Source organism: Canis aureus, chromosome 35 (assembly GCF_053574225.1).
Source record: "Canis aureus isolate CA01 chromosome 35, VMU_Caureus_v.1.0, whole genome shotgun sequence".
In the NCBI taxonomy this organism is placed as follows: Eukaryota; Metazoa; Chordata; class Mammalia; order Carnivora; family Canidae; genus Canis; species Canis aureus.
This window is the reverse complement of record NC_135645.1, coordinates 16,269,467-16,289,812: the sequence shown is the minus strand read 5'-3', so window position 1 is coordinate 16,289,812 and position 20,346 is coordinate 16,269,467. Positions and strand designations below refer to the sequence as shown.

The following is a 20,346-nucleotide window of genomic DNA, read 5'->3' as shown; positions in this document are numbered from 1 at the left end:
ATTATCCACTCATATTAGAATTACAATTTAGATGAATAACAATTTATGGTTTTCAATTTTTAATACTTGAAACATGTTAGTACTATCTTCTCATACCCAGTGTTGCTCGTAGGAAGTCTGCTGTCATTTTGGTTCTTTTTTCATTGAAATAATTTGATATTTCTTTTCAGGCTTCAAGAATTTTCTCTGTGTCTTTAATATTTTACATAGGTATAATGTGCCTAAGTATCAGTTTTAGTCTATGGGTCTCTCAACCTGATGTCGTTATTATTTTTGTTAATTCTTAAAATATATCTTTATTTTTTTTTCAGATATTTCCTTCTACCCATTATCCTCCTCCTTTTTGGGGACTGCTGTGGTCAAGGTGATGACATTTATATTCCTCGATATTTTTTAGCTTTTTTCTATACTCTCTGTCACTTTACTTTTTCTTGGTGTCTTCTAAATAAGCCCCTTAATCTGACAACAATTTACTATTCACCTTTCAGCTGTATCCACCTATTCTGCTGTGTGTTATCAATACTGTATTCTTCATTTTTAACTTCTACAATGCTTGTATCTGATATTTCTACTTGATTTCTTAAGAAAGATTTTTTGTTTGTATTACTAATCCAGTATTTTGTGACAAGCATATTTTTCCATGCTTATTTTAATTTCTTGTTTCTATGACTTTAATAATTTTGCTTCAGATGGTTGTTTTCAGTCTCTCTCTCTCTCTCTCTTTTTTTTTGTCTACCTATGTTCCTGTGAAATATCAATAGGATAATGTACAATGTAATAGTGTACATTAAGGACACAGCATATATTGAAAACTAGGTTCCAGTAAGTGTTTGGTGAAGGAGAATATGATCCTTAGGGCAGAATATCAGAGCCATAAAAACATTGTTACTCACTCTGCTTTGCTGCATTTTTCTGCATAAATACTTCAGTCAGAATTTTACTTTAGGGAGAGATAGCAATGACAATAGCAGTCGTCCTAGGTTAGAATCTCCAGAGTTGGTGTTTGGAAGGGCAGGATAGATGAATGATTATTTGGGCAATGCCTCCCACACTTACTTCATTAAATCTCACCCCAGTAATTTTTGCACAGCCTTGATTTTCCTTTGAATACTAGTAGCCTGGTTTTCAGAGGTTTATGTGATAATGGGAACAAAAGATGGAAGTCCCAGGGTTAACTTTCAAGAAAGGAGAGAGGAGACTCTTAAAGCTTTCTTCCAATGAATTCTCTTCCATATGGCTTAAGACACACACGTGCACACACACACACACACGCCTATGCACACTACATACCAGTTTAGAACAGACCTCTAATTTTGTAGGAGTTCTATTCTAGTATTTTTTTAAAGGTTTATTTATTTCTTTTAGGGAGTGGGGAGGGGCAGAGGCAGAGGGAGAGAAAGAATCCTCCAGCAGATTCCCCACTGAGCGCAGAGCCCAACACCAGGCTTGATCCCAGGACTCTGAGATTGTGACCTGAGCTGAAATCAAGAGTCACCTACCCAACTGGCTGAGCCACCGAGGCACCCTTGTTTTTCTTTAATATTCTATTTCATTAAAAATATTTGTCATGATCTAAGAATAGATTCTGTAACAAAAGTATATGCCCCATAGTTTGACATTGTTCGTATCTCTTAACTCTTCTGCTGGTAATAATTACCATCTCTTAGCCCTTTCCTTGTGCATTAGTCAGCATTCTTTGGAGATACAGAAGCAATAGGATAGATAGATGATAGATAGATAGATAGATAGATAGATAGATAGATAGATAGATAGAAATTTATTATGGAAGTTGGCTCATGTGATTATGGAGGCTGGGATTTGCTACTATATGCCCTCTGAAAGCTGGAGAGCCAGGAAAGGTAGTGGTATATTCAACCTGAGTCTGAAGGCCTGAGAACCAGGGGAGCCCATAGTGTAACTCTGGATCCAAGGCCAAAGGCCTGAAAAACTGAGGGTGAGGGGTTGCATTAGTTTAAGTCCTAAATCTGAAGGCTCAAGAACCAAGGGTTCCATTGTCTGAGAAGATGGATGTCTCAGCTCAAAACAAAGAAATAGAAGTCATATTTTTTCTGCTTTTTTTTGTTCTCTTCGTGATGGTGGGGGGAGCCGTAGGGGGGTGGGGAGCTCAACTGATCAGATAATATCCATTCAAACTGGTGAGAGTGGGTCTTTTTTTCTCAATTTACTGATTCAAATGCTAATCTCTTCCAGAAGCACCTTTATAGACACACCAAGAAATAATGCTGTACCACCTATCTGGGCAACCCTTGGCCCAGTCAAGTTGACATATAAAACTCATTATCATACTTGGGTTTTTTGTTTTGTATTTTTTTGGTTTTTATTTTCAGATCATCCTAGATTTCATTCTGTTGACAATACCTTCAGCTCAATTAGGCTGTTGTCTTTCCATGGTAAATCAGGGTGGAAAAAAAACAACCCTGGATGCATTCAACTAGCCGTCTCCACTTCTCTATTCCCAGGTAGCTGAATTGGGCTGGAGAAAAATCAACAAATCACACAGAGTAATGCTAATATAAATAAATGTATGATCCACAAATTGAAATGGGGTTTAAATTTTCTTATATTGCTTATAAATATCTCTGGTCTATTCTCTTCCCCTTTCTCCACAACTATTATTTAAATTTTTATGATCTTATATATCTCATACCCTTACATTTTCCCTTGACCTGCTCCAGGCAAATGGCTTCCTAATCTATTTCTAGAGACATTAGAAGTCACAAACAAGGACTTACCTGAACCTCTCTATAATTGACTATACATTTACCCATTTTTTTACCCATCCTTGCTTTGTTTCCTTTTGTACAAGAGATAAAAGGTTCTCTGTAGATTCATATAGAACAGAGTTTGAAAATCACTGCAATACATTGTGCAAACTCTTTAAAGATCTTTAAGATGGTATGATAAATTTGAAAAAATCACTACTAAATAGAACAAGAATGGAAATCATGAAAATCATGTAGAAAAACTAATATGAAAGTCTACAGAAAAGACAAAAGCTTTAATTAAGGTAATAGCAGGTGCAGGAAGAGGAGTTAGTACTATTCAGGATATTTGAAAGTCATATTAATCTACTGAGTATAATATGACAGATATGGTTCTAGTTATTGAGGAGAGAACAATAAATACAACAGACAAAAATCCCTACCCTCATTTTTATGGGGAAGAGAGATAATTAACAAATCATTGACCCATATTATTGTTTAAAAGAGTACTTGGGGTTCAGACAAAAGTAAGTTTAGGGGATATAAATATGGGATGGGATTACCAGGGTGAAGAGGTTGTAATTTTAAACTCTGGTTAATAAAACAAAGGTTCAATGAGAAGGTGATGTTTAAACAAAGACCTGAAGTGGATAAGAGAACCAGCATCTTTGCCAATACAAAGATGGCAGAAAATTCTTGGCCAAAGAAGAGTGAAGGAAAAGACCCTGAGCCATGAAGAGGTCCAGTGTGTCTGAGAAATAGAAATGAGACCTTGGTAGCTAGAATATAGTTAATAAGAGAAACGAAGTCAGAAAGGAAGTCAAGAGGTAGCCATGGGTCAGTGCAGGTTACTGTAGAGTTGTTGGCATTTATTCTGAATGATATGGGAAGACAGTGGAGGGGTTTGAGTAGCGAATGTATTACCTCTAAGAGCCTTATTCTGTCTATTGTTTTGAAGCCACACAGCCCTGGAAAAGTGATGCTAACATGGAAACCCACTAGCAGACTATTGTATTTTTCAGATGAGAGATTAGGTAGCTTGTTCTGAGGAGATAGCAGTAGAAATTGTGAAAAATGATCAGATTCTTGATGTAAAGGTAAAGTTAGCAATATTTACATAAAGAGTAGATGAAATATATGAGCAAAAGAGGAGGCAAGGATATTCTACAAGATGTTTGGTCTAAACAATTGAAAGATAGTTACCAATTGCTGATCTGGATAAGACTATGGAAATAGAAAGGTTTGGGAAAGGATCAGTTCAATTTGGCATGTTAAGTTTGAGATGCTCATCAGACATCCAATTGGATATGTTAAGTGGGCAATTTGTATTTATAAATCTGAAAATCAGGGATAAGTCCAGGTTGGAGATTTACATTTGCAATCCATAGAGATGGTACTGAAAGTGTAAGACTAAATGAGGCCACCAAGGAAGTAAGTGTAAGAAGAAAAGAAAATCCATTTAAAAACTGAATTCTGGGGTATTCCAAAAGTTATTTTGATTAGGCAAATGAAGAGAAGCATAAAGTGAGACTAATATTTAGATAGGATGAGTTTACCATCCTGAGAGCCAAGTGAAGGAATTGCTTGTAGGAGAAGAGAGTGATAAAAAGAGTGTCAACTTTACAGAGAGATGAATAAAGTGAGAACTTAGAATTATCTGTTAAACTTAACAATGTGGATGGAGATAATTGGTGACCTTGTCAAGAGCAGTTTCAGTGGAATAAAGAGGAGGAAAAGAGAGAAAACACTTATATTGACAGGGCTTCTAAAAGATATAAAATATCATACAGAAGCATTAATATAATATGTTTGTATCATGATAACAGTGATGTAGTATGGAGAGAAAAGTTGTTACTGTCCTTGCAAAGGGAGAATTCCAAATCAATGTCCTTAGGCAAGTGATTAGCCCTTGTTAGGAGCAAGGAAATGTTGGTCAGTCTATTATCTGTCTGTCATCTATCTATCTAATTGTAAGAGGAGAAAAGCTAGAATATGTGGACAGCTAGATGGTACATATTTTGGAGTCTTGTAACAATTTATTTTTATTACATCTGTTTTCTAAGAGAAATGTGAAGCAAGGTCATCTAGTCAAGAATGCAGATGATGGGGGAAGATTTTTAATATTTGATGAAAGAAGACATAAAGTAATTATTTTGAGCAAAGTAGTAGTGGTAGAGAAAATAATTGGTTGTACGAAGTTAAGCTTATATAATACAAATTGTCCTATTCCATAGATGTCTCTTTCAAATCATATTTATTACTGTAACTGCTTAAACATGAAAATGAAGTCAGTATTCCAAGCTCTATGCTTTTCTCCTAGAAACTCTAAAACCCATTGCTTTGTTGGTTTGTATTTAAATATAAGTTCTAAATACTTCACGGTGAATCCTGAAACTAGACTATGGGCATGATTAATTTAATGCTACCCCTACCAAAAGGGAGACAAAGACCGATAAGAAATCACTGGCAGAGGGTCCTACTATGAGAAATGGGCAACATCTGCTCAAGTTCAGTCAACAATGGTTGAACAATCTAATAGTTTTCCTGAACAATCTAATATTTTTCCTGGAGAATCTAATATTTTTCTGCATTATTTTTCACCCATTTATTTAATATTCTCCTGCTGCCCAGTTAGTCACATCTCTTATTAAGCCCATTGTGGCTATTAGATTAGATTTAAAGATTAAAAGAAAATTATAAGCGTGCAACCATTGAGGTTTAATGGTTTTTTTCTTCTTAATAAAAAAAAAATCTATGGTTTGTCAAAACCCATAGAATGGTATACTAGAAAGAGAGAATTTTACTGTATGTAAATTAAAAAAAAATAAAACAAATGTAGGAGAAGCTGAAATGGGATACAAACTGTAACAAATAAACCTAACTTATTACAAATGAATTACAAAATAGTAATAATGGAGAAGAAAATAATCTATGAAACTTTGAAAACAGTATTTTGACTGGATATGGGATAAAGACAGAAGGAATGGTGCAGGAATATTGTGTTCTGTTTGTTTCTCACAGTCATGGATTAGTAATTTGAATTTTTTTTTTAATTTTTATTTATTTATGATAGTCACAGAGAGAGAAAGAGAGAGAGGCAGAGACATAGGCAGAGGGAGAAGCAGGCTCCATGCACCGGGAGCCTGATGTGGGATTCGATCCGGGGTCTCCAGGATCGCGCACTGGGCCAAAGGCAGGCGCCAAACCGCTGCGCCACCCAGGGATCCCATGGATTAGTAATTTGAAAACTGTTTGTGTACAAAGGTAGAACAAAGAAGCACCTATACTATAGATAATGAGAGCCAGGTTCTCCTGTCAGAAAAAGAAGTTACAAATAAGTAAAGGAAGAAAATTAGAATAAACCCTGTGGCATAATATTGGAATCAGAAATATTACATAATTTGTGGTTTAAAAATACATGTAAAGATATCAATATACATGTATGTGGACAAAGAATATATGAATGATGTGTATGTGTATATATATACATGCGTGCATGACTGCATAACCTCCTAGCACCGTTTCATAGAGAGATTAAAATAAATTAACACCCAAGTAGAAATGGATACACTTACTGCTCTAATCTTGGCTTCTGAAGACCATTTTTAAGAAAAGGAGCCAGAGTTTCATGACATGGTTGGTCACAGTGCTAGAGCAAGGAAAATGCAATATAAGCTTAGAGCATTTGCAGTGCCAGAGAATGCTCAATAAAGAATGGGGACATGTCAAAAGAGCAAAGGAGCCAATCTGAAAGAGGTCTTAATTGCAAAATTGGGACAGATTGAGTAGCAAAATAAGTAACAATACTATTAGATTATAACCTCCAGGGGGGGAGGAGCAAGATGGCGGAAGAGCAGGGTCTCCAAATCACCTGTCTCCACCAAACTACCTAGAAAACCTTCAAATTATCCTGAAAATCTATGAATTCGGCCTGAGAATTAAAGAGAGACCAGCTGGAATGCTACAGTGAGAAGAGGTCGCGCTTCTATCAAGGTAGGAAGACGGGGAAAAAGAAATAAAGAAACAAAGGCCTCCAAGGGGGAGGGGCCCGCGAGGAGCCGGGCTGAGGCCGGGGCGAGGGTCCCCAGGACAGGAGAGCCCCGTCCCGGAGGAGCAGGAGCTGCACCGACCTTCCCGGGGGAAAGGGGCTCGCGGGGAGTTGGAGCAGGACCCGGGAGGGCGGGGATGCCCTCGGGCTCCCCGGGACAGTAACAGCAACTGCGCGCCCAGGAGAGTGCGCCGAGCTCCCTAAGGGCTGCAGCGCGCACGGCAGGACCCGGCGGGACCCGGAGCAGCTGGAGGGGCTCGGGCGGCGGCTCCGCGGAGGGGTCTGCGCGGCCCCGGGAGCAGCTCGGAGGGGCTCGGGCAGAGGAAGAGGCTCCGTGCGGAGGGGGCTGCGCGGTTCCAGGAGCAGCTCGGAGGGGCTCGGGCGGCGGCTCCGCGGAGGGGGCTGCGCGGCCCTGGAGCGCGAATCCACCAGCGCAGGATCCGGAGCACAGGGCGCCGGGACACAGCCCAGGATCCCGCCTCCCCCGGGACAGGCAGAGGCCGGGAGGGCCCAGGACAGCAAGGACGCTCCTGCCCCAGCTGAGCACATCAGCGGCCCCGCCCCGGAGCCTCCAGGCCCTGCAGACGGAGAGCTCCGGAGCTACTGCGGGGGCTGAATCCAGGTTTCCAGAGCTGCCCCGCCACTGGGGCTGTTCCTCCTGCGGCCTCACGGGGTAAACAACCCCCACCGAGCCCTGCACCAGGCAGGGGCACAGCAGCTCCCCCAACTGCTAACACCTGAAAATCAGCACAACAGGCCCCTCCCCCAGAACACCAGCTAGACTGACAACTTCCAGGAGAAGCCAAGGGACTTAAAGTACACAGAATCAGAAGATACTCCCCGGTGGTTCTTTTTTTGTTTGTTTGTTTTTGTTTTTGTTTTGTTTTGCTTTTTGATTTGTTTCCTTCCCCCACCCTTTTTTTCTCCTTTCTTTTTCTTTCTCTTTTTCTTCTTCTTTTTTTTTTTTTCGTTTTTTTTTTCTTTTTCTTCCCTTTTTTTTTCTCTTTCTCTTTTCTTTCCTTCTTTCTCTCCTCTCTTTTTCTCTTTTTCCCAATACAACTTGCTTTTGGCCACTCTGCACTGAGCAAAATGACTAGAAGGAAAACCTCACCTCAAAAGAAAGAATCAGAAACAGTCCTCTCTCCCACAGAGTTACAAAATCTGGATTACAATTCAATGTCAGAAAGCCAATTCAGAAGCACTATCATACAGCTACTGGTGGCTCTAGAAAAAAGTATAAAGGACTCAAGAGACTTCATGACTGCAGAATTTAGAGCTAATCAGGCAGAAATTAAAAATCAATTGAATGAGATGCAATCCAAACTAGAAGTCCTAACGACGAGGGTTAACGAGGTGGAAGAACGAGTGAGTGACCTAGAAGACAAGTTGATAGCAAAGAGGGAAACTGAGGAAAAAAGAGACAAACAATTAAAAGACCATGAAGATAGATTAAGGGAAATAAACGACAGCCTGAGGAAGAAAAACCTACGTTTAATTGGGGTTCCCGAGGGCGCCGAAAGGGACAGAGGGCCAGAATATGTATTTGAACAAATTCTAGCTGAAAACTTTCCTAATCTGGGAAGGGAAACAGGCATTCAGATCCAGGAAATAGAGAGATCCCCCCCTAAAATCAATAAAAACCGTTCAACACCTCGACATTTAATTGTGAAGCTTGCAAATTCCAAAGATAAGGAGAAGATCCTTAAAGCAGCAAGAGACAAGAAATCCCTGACTTTTATGGGGAGGAGTATTAGGGTAACAGCAGACCTCTCCACAGAGACCTGGCAGGCCAGAAAGGGCTGGCAGGATATATTCAGGGTCCTCAATGAGAAGAACATGCAACCAAGAATACTTTATCCAGCAAGGCTCTCATTCAAAATGGAAGGAGAGATAAAGAGCTTCCAAGACAGGCAGCAACTAAAAGAATATGTGACCTCCAAACCAGCTCTGCAAGAAATTTTAAGGGGGCCTCTTAAAATTCCCCTTTAAGAAGAAGTTCAGTGGAACAGTCCACAAAAACAAAGACTGAATAGATATCATGATGACACTAAACTCATATCTCTCAATAGGAACTCTGAATGTGAACGGGCTTAATGACCCCATCAAAAGGCGCAGGGTTTCAGACTGGATAAAAAAGCAGGACCCATCTATTTGCTGTCTACAAGAGACTCATTTTAGACAGAAGGACACCTACAGCCTGAAAATAAAAGGTTGGAGAACCATTTACCATTCGAATGGTCCTCAAAAGAAAGCAGGGGTAGCCATCCTTATATCAGATAAACTAAAATTTACCCCAAAGACTGTAGTGAGAGATGAAGAGGGACACTATATCATACTTAAAGGATCTATTCAACAAGAGGACTTAACAATCCTCAATATATATGCTCCGAATGTGGGAGCTGCCAAATATATAAATCAATTATTAACCAAAGTGAAGAAATACTTAGATAATAATACACTTATACTTGGTGACTTCAATCTAGCTCTTTCTATACTCGATAGGTCTTCTAAGCAAAACATCTCCAAAGAAACGAGAGCTTTAAATGATACACTGGACCAGATGGATTTCACAGATATCTACAGAACTTTACATCCAAACTCAACTGAATACACATTCTTCTCAAGCGCACATGGAACTTTCTCCAGAATAGACCACATATTGGGTCACAAATCGGGTCTGAACCGATACCAAAAGATTGGGATTGTCCCCTGCATATTCTCGGACCATAATGCCTTGAAATTAGAACTAAATCACAACAAGAAGTTTGGAAGGACCTCAAACACATGGAGGTTAAGGACCATCCTGCTAAAAGATAAAAGGGTCAACCAGGAAATTAAGGAATAATTAAAAAGATTCATGGAAACTAATGAGAATGAAGATACAACCGTTCAAAATCTTTGGGATGCAGCAAAAGCAGTCCTAAGGGGGAAATACATCGCAATACAAGCATCCATTCAAAAACTGGAAAGAACTCAAATACAAAAGCTAACCTTACACATAAAGGAGCTAGAGAAAAAACAGCAAATAGATCCTACACCCAAGAGAAGAAGGGAGTTAATAAAGATTCGAGCAGAACTCAACGAAATCGAGACCAGAAGAACTGTGGAACAGATCAACAGAACCAGGAGTTGGTTCTTTGAAAGAATTAATAAGATAGATAAACCATTAGCCAGCCTTATTAAAAAGAAGAGAGAGAAGACTCAAATTAATAAAATCATGAATGAGAAAGGAGAGATCACTACCAACACCAAGGAAATACAAACGATTTTAAAAACATATTATGAACAGCTATACGCCAATAAATTAGGCAATCTAGAAGAAATGGACGCATTCCTGGAAAGCCACAAACTACCAAAACTGGAACAGGAAGAAATAGAAAACCTGAACAGGCCAATAACCAGGGAGGAAATTGAAGCAGTCATCAAAAACCTCCCAAGACACAAGAGTCCAGGGCCAGATGGCTTCCCAGGAGAATTTTATCAAACGTTTAAAGAAGAAATCATACCTATTCTCCTAAAGCTGTTTGGAAAGATAGAAAGAGATGGAGTACTTCCAAATTCGTTCTATGAAGCCAGCATCACCTTAATTCCAAAGCCAGACAAAGACCCCGCCAAAAAGGAGAATTACAGACCAATATCCCTGATGAACATGGATGCAAAAATTCTCAACAAGATACTGGCCAATAGGATCCAACAGTACATTAAGAAAATTATTCACCATGACCAAGTAGGATTTATCCCTGGGACACAAGGCTGGTTCAACACCCGTAAAACAATCAATGTGATTCATCATATCAGCAAGAGAAAAACCAAGAACCATATGATCCTCTCATTGGATGCAGAGAAAGCATTTGACAAAATACAGCATCCATTCCTGATCAAAACTCTTCAGAGTGTAGGGATAGAGGGAACATTCCTCGACATCTTAAAAGCCATCTATGAAAAGCCCACAGCAAATATCATTCTCAATGGGGAAGCACTGGGAGCCTTTCCCCTAAGATCAGGAACAAGACAGGGATGTCCACTCTCACCACTGCTATTCAACATAGTACTGGAAGTCCTAGCCTCAGCAATCAGACAACAAAAAGACATTAAAGGCATTCAAATTGGCAAAGAAGAAGTCAAACTCTCTCTCTTCGCCGATGACATGATACTCTACATAGAAAACCCAAAAGTCTCCACCCCAAGATTGCTAGAACTCATACAGCAATTCGGTAGCGTGGCAGGATACAAAATCAATGCCCAGAAGTCAGTGGCATTTCTATACACTAACAATGAGACTGAAGAAAGAGAAATTAAGGAGTCAATCCCATTTACAATTGCACCCAAAAGCATAAGATACCTAGGAATAAACCTCACCAAAGATGTAAAGGATCTATACCCTCAAAACTATAGAACACTTCTGAAAGAAATTGAGGAAGACACAAAGAGATGGAAAAATATTCCATGCTCATGGATTGGCAGAATTAATATTGTGAAAATGTCAATGTTACCCAGGGCAATATACACGTTTAATGCAATCCCTATCAAAATACCATGGACTTTCTTCAGAGAGTTAGAACAAATTATTTTAAGATTTGTGTGGAATCAGAAAAGACCCCGAATAGCCAGGGGAATTTTAAAAAAGAAAACCATATCTGGGGGCATCACAATGCCAGATTTCAGGTTGTACTACAAAGCTGTGGTCATCAAGACAGTGTGGTACTGGCACAAAAACAGACACATAGATCAGTGGAACAGAATAGAGAATCCAGAAGTGGACCCTGAACTTTATGGTCAACTAATATTCGATAAAGGAGGAAAGACTATCCATTGGAAGAAAGACAGTCTCTTCAATAAATGGTGCTGGGAAAATTGGACATCCACATGCAGAAGAATGAAACTAGACCACTCTCTTTCACCATACACAAAGATAAACTCAAAATGGATGAAAGATCTAAATGTGAGACCAGATTCCATCAAAATCCTAGAGAAGAACACAGGCAACACCCTTTTTGAACTCGGCCATAGTAACTTCTTGCAAGATACATCCACGAAGGCAAAAGAAAAGAAGGCAAAAATGAACTATTGGGACTTCATCAAGATAAGAAGCTTTTGCACAGCAAAGGATACAGTCAACAAAACTCAAAGACAACCTACAGAATGGGAGAAGATCTTTGCAAATGACATATCAGATAAAGGGCTAGTTTCCAAGATCTATAAAGAACTTATTAAACTCAACACCAAAGAAACAAACAATCCAATCATGAAATGGGCAAAAGACATGAACAGAAATCTCACAGAGGAAGACATAGACATGGCCAACATGCATATGAGAAAATGCTCTGCATCACTTGCCATCAGGGAAATACAAATGAAAACTACAATGAGATACCACCTCACACCAGTGAGAATGGGGAAAATTAACAAGGCAGGAAACAACAAATGTTGGAGAGGATGCGGAGAAAAGGGAACCCTCTTACACTGTTGGTGGGAATGTGAACTGGTGCAGCCACTCTGGAAAACTGTGTGGAGGTTCCTCAAACAGTTAAAAATAGACCTGCCCTACGACCCAGCAATTGCACTGTTGGGGATTTACCCCAAAGATACAAATGCAATGAAACGCCGGGACACCTGCACCCCGATGTTTATAGCAGCAATGGCCACGATAGCCAAACTGTGGAAGGAGCCTTGGTGTCCAACGAAAGATGAATGGATAAAGAAGATGTGGTTTATGTATACAATGGAATATTACTCAGCTATTAGAAATGACAAATACCCACCATTTGCTTCAACGTGGATGGAACTGGAGGGTATTATGCTGAGTGAAGTAAGTCAGTCGGAGAAGGACAAACAATATATGTTCTCATTCATTTGGGGAATATAAATAATAGTGAAAGGGAAAATAAGGGAAGGGAGAAGAAATGTGTGGGAAATATCAGAAAGGGAGACAGAACGTAAAGACTGCTAACTCTGGGAAACGAACTAGGGGTGGTAGAAGGGGAGGAGGGCAGGGGGTGGGAGTGAATGGGTGACGGGCACTGGGTGTTATTCTGTATGTTAGTAAATTGAACACCAATAATAAAAAAAATAAAAATAAAAAAAAAATAAAAAAAAAAAAGATTATAACTTCCAGAATAAAATATTCATGATGTAAATAAATAATTGGAGAAAGAAAGAAAGAAAGAAAGAAAGAAAGAAAGAAAGAAAGAAGATAATGTTTCCTTACCAAAGAATTGCAGTTAATGTAGAAGAAACAAAGGATGTAGAAAATCACCATTAGATCAATACAGTAATAGTTGTTGCATGATGGAAGCTATACATAGTAAGTGAAAGTTCAAGGAAAACAGGATATTTACATAGTCTCAAAGTATCCCCTCCTGATATTTATTAGTTATAGAGGGAAAAATAGTATTTTACAATAGAAAACCTGGGTGACATTACCTTTACCAGGTGTCAAGGAGAACATCACCAGTAATAATGGATATCAACATTATGTACTTTAAAAAAATTAATTCCAGTGTAGTTAACAAACAATGTTATATTAGTTTTAGGTGTGCAATATACCGATTCATTAGTTCCATATATTACTCAGTGCTCATCTAGATAAGTGTACTCTTAATCCCCTTTACTTATTTTACCCATTCCTCCCTCACTTCCTCTCTCAAAACCATCTGTTTTTTCTCTATAGTTAAGAGTTTGTTTTTTGGTTTGTCTCTCTTTTTCCGCCTCTGTTCATTTGTTTTCTTTCTTAAATTCCACATATATTATATGAAATCATGTGGTATTTGTTTTTCTTTGACTTATGTCACTTAGCATTGCACTCTCTTAGATCCACCCATGTCAACATCATGTACTTTTCACATTTTCGTGGTATTCTTGCTTAAAATGTGTAACCTAAATCATGAGAAAACATCAGACAAACAAAATGAGGAATGGTTTACAAAATACCTACCAATACTCTTCAAAAGTGTGAAAATTATGAAAGACGAAGTGAGATAGAACTTACAGAGATTAGAGGCAGCTGAGGAGACACAAGAACTAAATGCATTATGGGATTCTTGATTGGACCTTAGAACACAAAAAGGACGTTAACAGAAAACTGATAAAATAAAGTTTGTAGTTTAGTTTTCAAAGTAATAAATTGAAAAATTTGATCTTTACTTACTTTGGGGCAGAGCACACAATGTTTGAACTGTCTCATCTGCCTAACTCTAAGCCCCAAGAGGACATGGCCTATGCACACTTGGTGGATTATGAAGTATTTGTTGAGTGACTACATTAAAATTGAATTTAAAAAAATTAGTTGCTTGAGAGAGAGAGAGTGTGTGAGTGGGGGGAGGGGCAGAGGGAGAAGAAGAAGTAAACTCCTTGCTGAGCAGGGAGCCTGACTCAGTGCTTGATCCCAGGACCTGAGATTATGACCTGAGCCAAAGGCAGGTGCTTAACTGACTGAATCACCCAGGTGCCCCTAAAATTGTATTTCTTCTATGATATTGTGTTATTATGACCTATTATGAATTTCAAGTCCCCTCTAAATATGCAAATATATTGCATGCATATGATTTTATATGTGTATTTGTATTTTTAATCATATTTTGACACAGAAATTTGGAGAAGGATGGAAGAATATCTTTTATTAGTACAAATGATGTATAATTCCTATAAATAAAATGACAACACAGGGGTATCTGGGTGGCTCAGTCAGTTAAAGGTTTGACTGACTCTTGATTTCAGTTCCGGTCCTGATCTCAGGGTCCTGAAATCAAGCCTGACATGAAGCCTGCTTAAGATTCTCCCTCTCCTTCTGTTCTCCCACCCTCCACTTGAGCACACACACACACACACTCTCTCTCTAAAATAAATAAATAAACAAATGGCGACACAAGTAGAGATTTGATCAATTTTTCTATGATAATGTGCCCCTTCCTTCTGTATGACCGCAGTTCAACAATAATTCTTAACTTTCAAATAGTGAGCAAGAATTTTGTTCTCTTTCAGTTTTGAAAGATATCTCATATATCTTATCTGACATGGGCTGGGAGTTAGCACAGAGTAGCAGCAGTTAACAGTGAAATCAATTTATAGTTTATAATTTATAATTAGCTTTCATGCATACACATTTACTCATAGGTTGTTACAACGAACAATAAAGAAGCAAGTAAGTAAAATTTTATGCTTTCTCTGGAATTCATTAAAAAACTTAAGATAAAACCATATTTGTCAAAATTTACATTCTTAAAAATAGAACTCTTAAATCAGAAAAAATTAAATGAAAATAGTATAAAAATTGTGTTAAGATTTAAATTAATTTTAATTTGAAAAAAATTAAGTTCATAAGAGAAAAACAATTAACATTTATGAATACACAGAAGATGGCATTTTCAACCTGTTTTTTTTTAAAAGGAGTACGAAAAATAATAGAAATGAAAGGAGTATTTTGTCATTTTATAGGTCAATTACTTCTAGTTAATGCAGACAATTTAATCTCCTTTTTATATACCAAATATAAGAATCATGGGTAAAAAAAAAAAGCACTATGTGCTCAAAAAACTCATCAAAACTTCTAAATGAGTTACCAACAATGGAATATTCAACAATAGGAAATAAGATAAATATATATATATATATATATCTTATCATACATACATATATATATATATATGATTTCATTTATTTATTTGAGAGAGAGGGAGAGAGCACAGAGAGAGAGGGAGAAAGAGAAGCAGATTCCCCACTGAGCAGAGAGTATGATGCCTGGCTCAATCCCAGGACCCTGAGATCATGACCCAAGCTAAAGGCATATGCTTAACTGGCTGAGCCACCCAGGGCCCCAAAAAGTAAGATATAGTGAATAGATTATTTGGCTTTGTCATCGAGTCTCTTTATTTTCTCTAAGCACAAATTTACTTTTCTTTCTGTATGCTCCAAAGCCATTACATAGACAAGATTTTATTAAGCTATAGAAAATGAAACAAATTTCTGGATTACTCCTAGGTTTCCTTATCAAAATTTAAAATACTTTCTGAGCAAATTCTGGATTAGATTTTGCCTGTTAATGAAACCAACATTGGAAAAGAAAGAAAAATATCAAAGCAGTAAGAAGAGGAAACTGCCATAACCTGCAATCTCTACAAGTAAAAGTACTTTTAGTGTCTTTTGCATATGAGTGTTGAAAAAGCAATAATAAATTGTAAAACATAAGAAGTTAATTGATGGGAAACTTTAAATGGTAGCGAGAGGAGTATATGTAGGGTTCGGGAGTGAACTGAAGTCAGAAATGTAGTATGAGCAAATGAATCCCCTATCCCAGCAATGAGAGTAGGGCTGGTGAAAGCAGATTCAGAAGGCCTGGATTAGTGTGTAGACATGTTGATTTCTTGAAATAAGTGGCTGAAAGCTAGTGGCCTTGCCTCAAAGAGGCTAGGGTTACATGGTTATCAGAACCCAACTTCAATGGAAAGAAAGCTTTAGAAAACAAATAGAAACTGAGGGTGATCAAGTTCGTTCATTGGTTTATACATTCATATATTCAACAAATAAATACAATTTTTCCTGGCAGTATGATCTAAGACAATAAGATTTTAATTTTAAGGTAAAGAGAAAATCTTTCCAATGTTTTCTCAAATCTAAAATTAAGGTTTAGGGGACTCTTTCGGAGACAAACTGCATATGCTCTGATGTCACGTGAAAATGTAAGGAATAAATGATTGCAAAAAGCTCATGCATAGGAAAAAATATAATCAACTGCAGGGGTTATTTTAAGATGAAAGATACAAATGAGTGACTTTTTAAAAAAACTTTGTCCTTCCCTTTATTCTTTCCAATTGCTACTTTTTCTTTCCTTCCAACACTAACAGCACTCCCTTCTGCAGCATCAGTTATTGTGAAAGTAACCTCTTTTAGATCTTTAGTTCTCTCCCCACACTGCCCATGAGAATCACCTGAGGCCTACTACCCACCTAAGGCAAATTAAATCAGAATCTCAGGGAGAGTGAGATCTTGGTACTTGTTTGCTTTCTAAGAGGCTCCCTTGTTGATTTTAATGTGCATCCAAGTTTGAAAGACTACCTTCTAGGATTCACAAGGTAAATCAGAAAGTTTTTATCAGTTAAACAGTTTACTATCTACTCAGCAACTGCCTTAGCCTTATGGGCGTATGAGAGTGGCATAAATGCGGTTGCTTACAAATTTACCACAGTAAACAGTCATTTCTAAAATCCAAGTTAGCAAGTGACTCTAGGCTTATATTTCTTAATTTATCCTTTATACACTGTACCTATGAAATTTGCTGTTAACGAAAGTGAGATTCTCTAAGGTTTTGAATTGTTTATTTTTTTCATGTATTAAATTTATACAATAATATCTCCATTGCAATCCAGTCTGTGTTCTGATGGGAAAGAAAGAGTTGCGGCTGATAAGATCTGGAATTGTGCACCAACTCAAGAGTGAATTCTTTGTTCAGAGGTTAGGCTATGAGTTCAGGTTTTATAAATTCAGGTCTTAGCTTTGCAATTTGTTAGTAGTGTTTTCTCAAGCCAGTCACCTAGCTCGTTTGCACTTTTATTTCCTCCGGAAAATGGGATTACTAGTATTCCTACTTTTTCAAGTTGTATAAATGACTTAAGGTTCCCAACATACAGCAAGTATTATAGAAGTGTTAGCTATTATTATTATGTTACAGATTTTCATCTCTTACCATTTTGAAAGGCTTTTAATATTTTTTCATATGTTGTAGATATTCTTATGCATGCTGTGTCAAAAAATATTCTGTAACCATTTGCTTTATATTGTTTAAAAATATTTTTAGAATATCAAAATATGAGTATATCTAGGGAGAGTAGATTATGAATGCAAATATCTGCGGGTTTTTTGGATAAAAATAAACTGAGATTCACTGGCATAGACCCAAAGGAATTTAAGAAGAGATAAATTGGTATGGGCTGGTGTACTTCACTGAATACTAATCAAAGAGGGAAGGAGTTGAACTAGACATTGAAAGCATATGGAATTTGAATAGTCAAGGAGGAAATGGGAAGTGGGTTGCTGATGAGCCTCAAAAGTAAGTTCACTATGAAAAACATGATAAGACTTGGACCAGGTGTCAGTTGTCCTTTACCTTCACGTAACATTGTGTGGGTGTGCATATGTGTATTTTGTTTTACCTTGGGTAATATAGAAAGTATCTATATTACCTACTCGTTTAAGAAGGATGACAGAGTTCTTCAGCATATGCTCAAAATCCTTTCCCTACTTCAGTACACTGAATTGACAAAACATCAATATATCCAACATCAGTCAGCCATATTGTGATGAAATATACTGCTAACAGTAGATTTCTTATATTATGACATTCAAAAGAACATTCTTTATAATTAAAATTACATATAAGAATATCATGAATCTTACCATCATTTACCATAACGAGAAAAGTATCCTTTGTTCAGCAGCCAGGAAACTTGGATTTCCGTTATCCTAAAACATTCTTTCTTTAATGCAGCAAAGTTTATTGAGAAGAGCCCCATCTAGAACACCCAGTAGCAGGAGCTCTAATCTTGACCATGACTTCTGTCTCCTTCATAGATATTTAATTTATTTAGTATTTTAGCCTCCTTATATGAAAAATGGGGGAAATGAGATAATGCAAATAACTCACAGGGTTGTTGGAAAGGACCAAATATATAGTGCTCTAAGATGCTTTGTGAAAACTAATACGTGGTTTACATGTGCATATATCGATTTTTTTTTTCTGTTGAGTTTAAAGATAATCTAGTATTTCTAGTTTGGGTAATATTTTGTATTTAATGAATATATTCTTCATTGTAATCATCATTCTTTGAGTAGCATCTGTGCATTTTCTCTGAATCCCTACCACTTAGGATAGTAATATGTGCCAGATTGTTGAAGAAATGTTGCTTTTGAATAAATATTAAAATGTAGTGGTATATTAGATTATTCCTAGAACTGAAAGCAGAAAGACTGGGGTTTAAACCTAGCTTTTCTACTTATTGGCTCATGACTGAGAAGAACCTTAACCTTTCTGAATCTTCATTGTCTTCAGTCTTTGTTATAAAAACACCTGGTGCAAGTCTAACAAAAACTGTTGATTCTTTTCTCTTAAAATCCACTCACACAGAACTGCATGAAATTTAAATAGGCTCATTGATTCCCTGAAGCCCCTTCATTAACTTATTTTGCATAAAATATCTTTTTATTTATATGATAAATATATATTGAACACCTGATCTGTGGCCAGAACTCTGCTAGGCACCGGGATACAGCCAGGGAAAGTAAAGATATGCTGCTGTATGCTTTTATGATTTTTATAATCTGTGGAGGGTAAATACCACTAGTAACAAATGAATAAGAATTGCCACGAGGGAAAGGAATGTAGTTCAGGAGCACTGAAAAACTGATAATCAGGAAAGATTTCCCTGAGAACATAATAATTGAACTGAAATTTTAGGAATGAGTAAAGGTTAATAGGCAAGGGTGAAAATAGGGAAAAAAGTAACCTAGGAGGATGGAATAACGTGTGCAAAGCCCCTGTGGCAAGAAAGAGTGTGATCTGTAAGAGGAAATTTAAAAGGCTGCTTTCCTAGAAAACGAATCAAAGCCGACTGAGATGAGAATGGAGAGGTAGGAATGTCTTTGTATAATGCATTAAGTATTTTAGTCTATCCTAAGAGAACTGAAAAAGTAATCTCTAAAGTTCTTCCTCATGCCAAATTTACACAGTAAATGAGATGAAAAATAAATGAAGCTCTCTGAGACCCTCACAAAAAACCTTCTGTGTTGTTTCATTACAAAATATTTTCCGTGTGATTTTTAACAGTTTTCAGGATAATAATATTTAAAACCAAGTTTATCTGAATGAATGTTGCTTTTTTTGAGCTTTTTTGCAAACTTCAAAATAGGAAGAAAACACTTTTACTTTCTTGAATAGTCATTTGCAAATAGTAATGAAGGGAAAATAGATTAGTAACTAAAAATATGTAAACAAATATGAGGTTTGTCTAGAATCCCCTTCTTCCACCACTTCCTTCTTATTTTATGTAACTGTGATTTTATTTTCCATAAATCCATTAGAGAAGTGGGTATAAACATAGTCATAATATAAAAATATTCATTAATTAAATCACCACTTATTTAATTAGTCCTGACTCATACATCCCTCTTAGTTTAATATAGCATTTATCCTAACCCATTATACCAATTAATTTGTCAACAGTTGAATACATTTCTTGCTAATGTGCATACACAGATATCTATTATATCTATCATCTATTTATCTATCTACCTTCAACATCCAAAATACTATTAAAAATGCAAGCCAATTCCAAATTTAAACTGTAAAACTTAGAACCGATGCGTAGTTTCAGGAAGTCTAAGGAAATGATGCTGGGAATGTTCTGACATCTCAGACAAAATATTGTCAAATAAAGATATGAAAGCAGTTTATACTTAACCAAACACTTACTATATGTTAGGCACTGTTCTGAGATATATATCTACTTAGTCCTCACAGCAAACCTATGAAGGAGGCACTCTAATTTCTATTTTTGGATAGAGAAAAGAATTCACACAGAAGTTAGT

General features: G+C 37.2%; 1 protein-coding gene across 4 annotated transcripts in view; it reads left to right on the top strand.

Annotated features, from left to right (window-relative positions):
• LOC144305530 (uncharacterized) overlaps window positions 1–20,346 on the top strand; it is a 355,637-nt gene that overhangs the window by 246,422 nt on the left and 88,869 nt on the right. For all 4 annotated transcript variants that reach the window (XM_077884436.1, XM_077884438.1, XM_077884437.1 and 1 more), the window contains one exon: window positions 312–364. In XM_077884436.1, coding sequence (XP_077740562.1) covers window positions 312–364 — 53 coding nt within the window. The remainder of the gene's footprint in view (window positions 1–311; window positions 365–20,346) is intronic.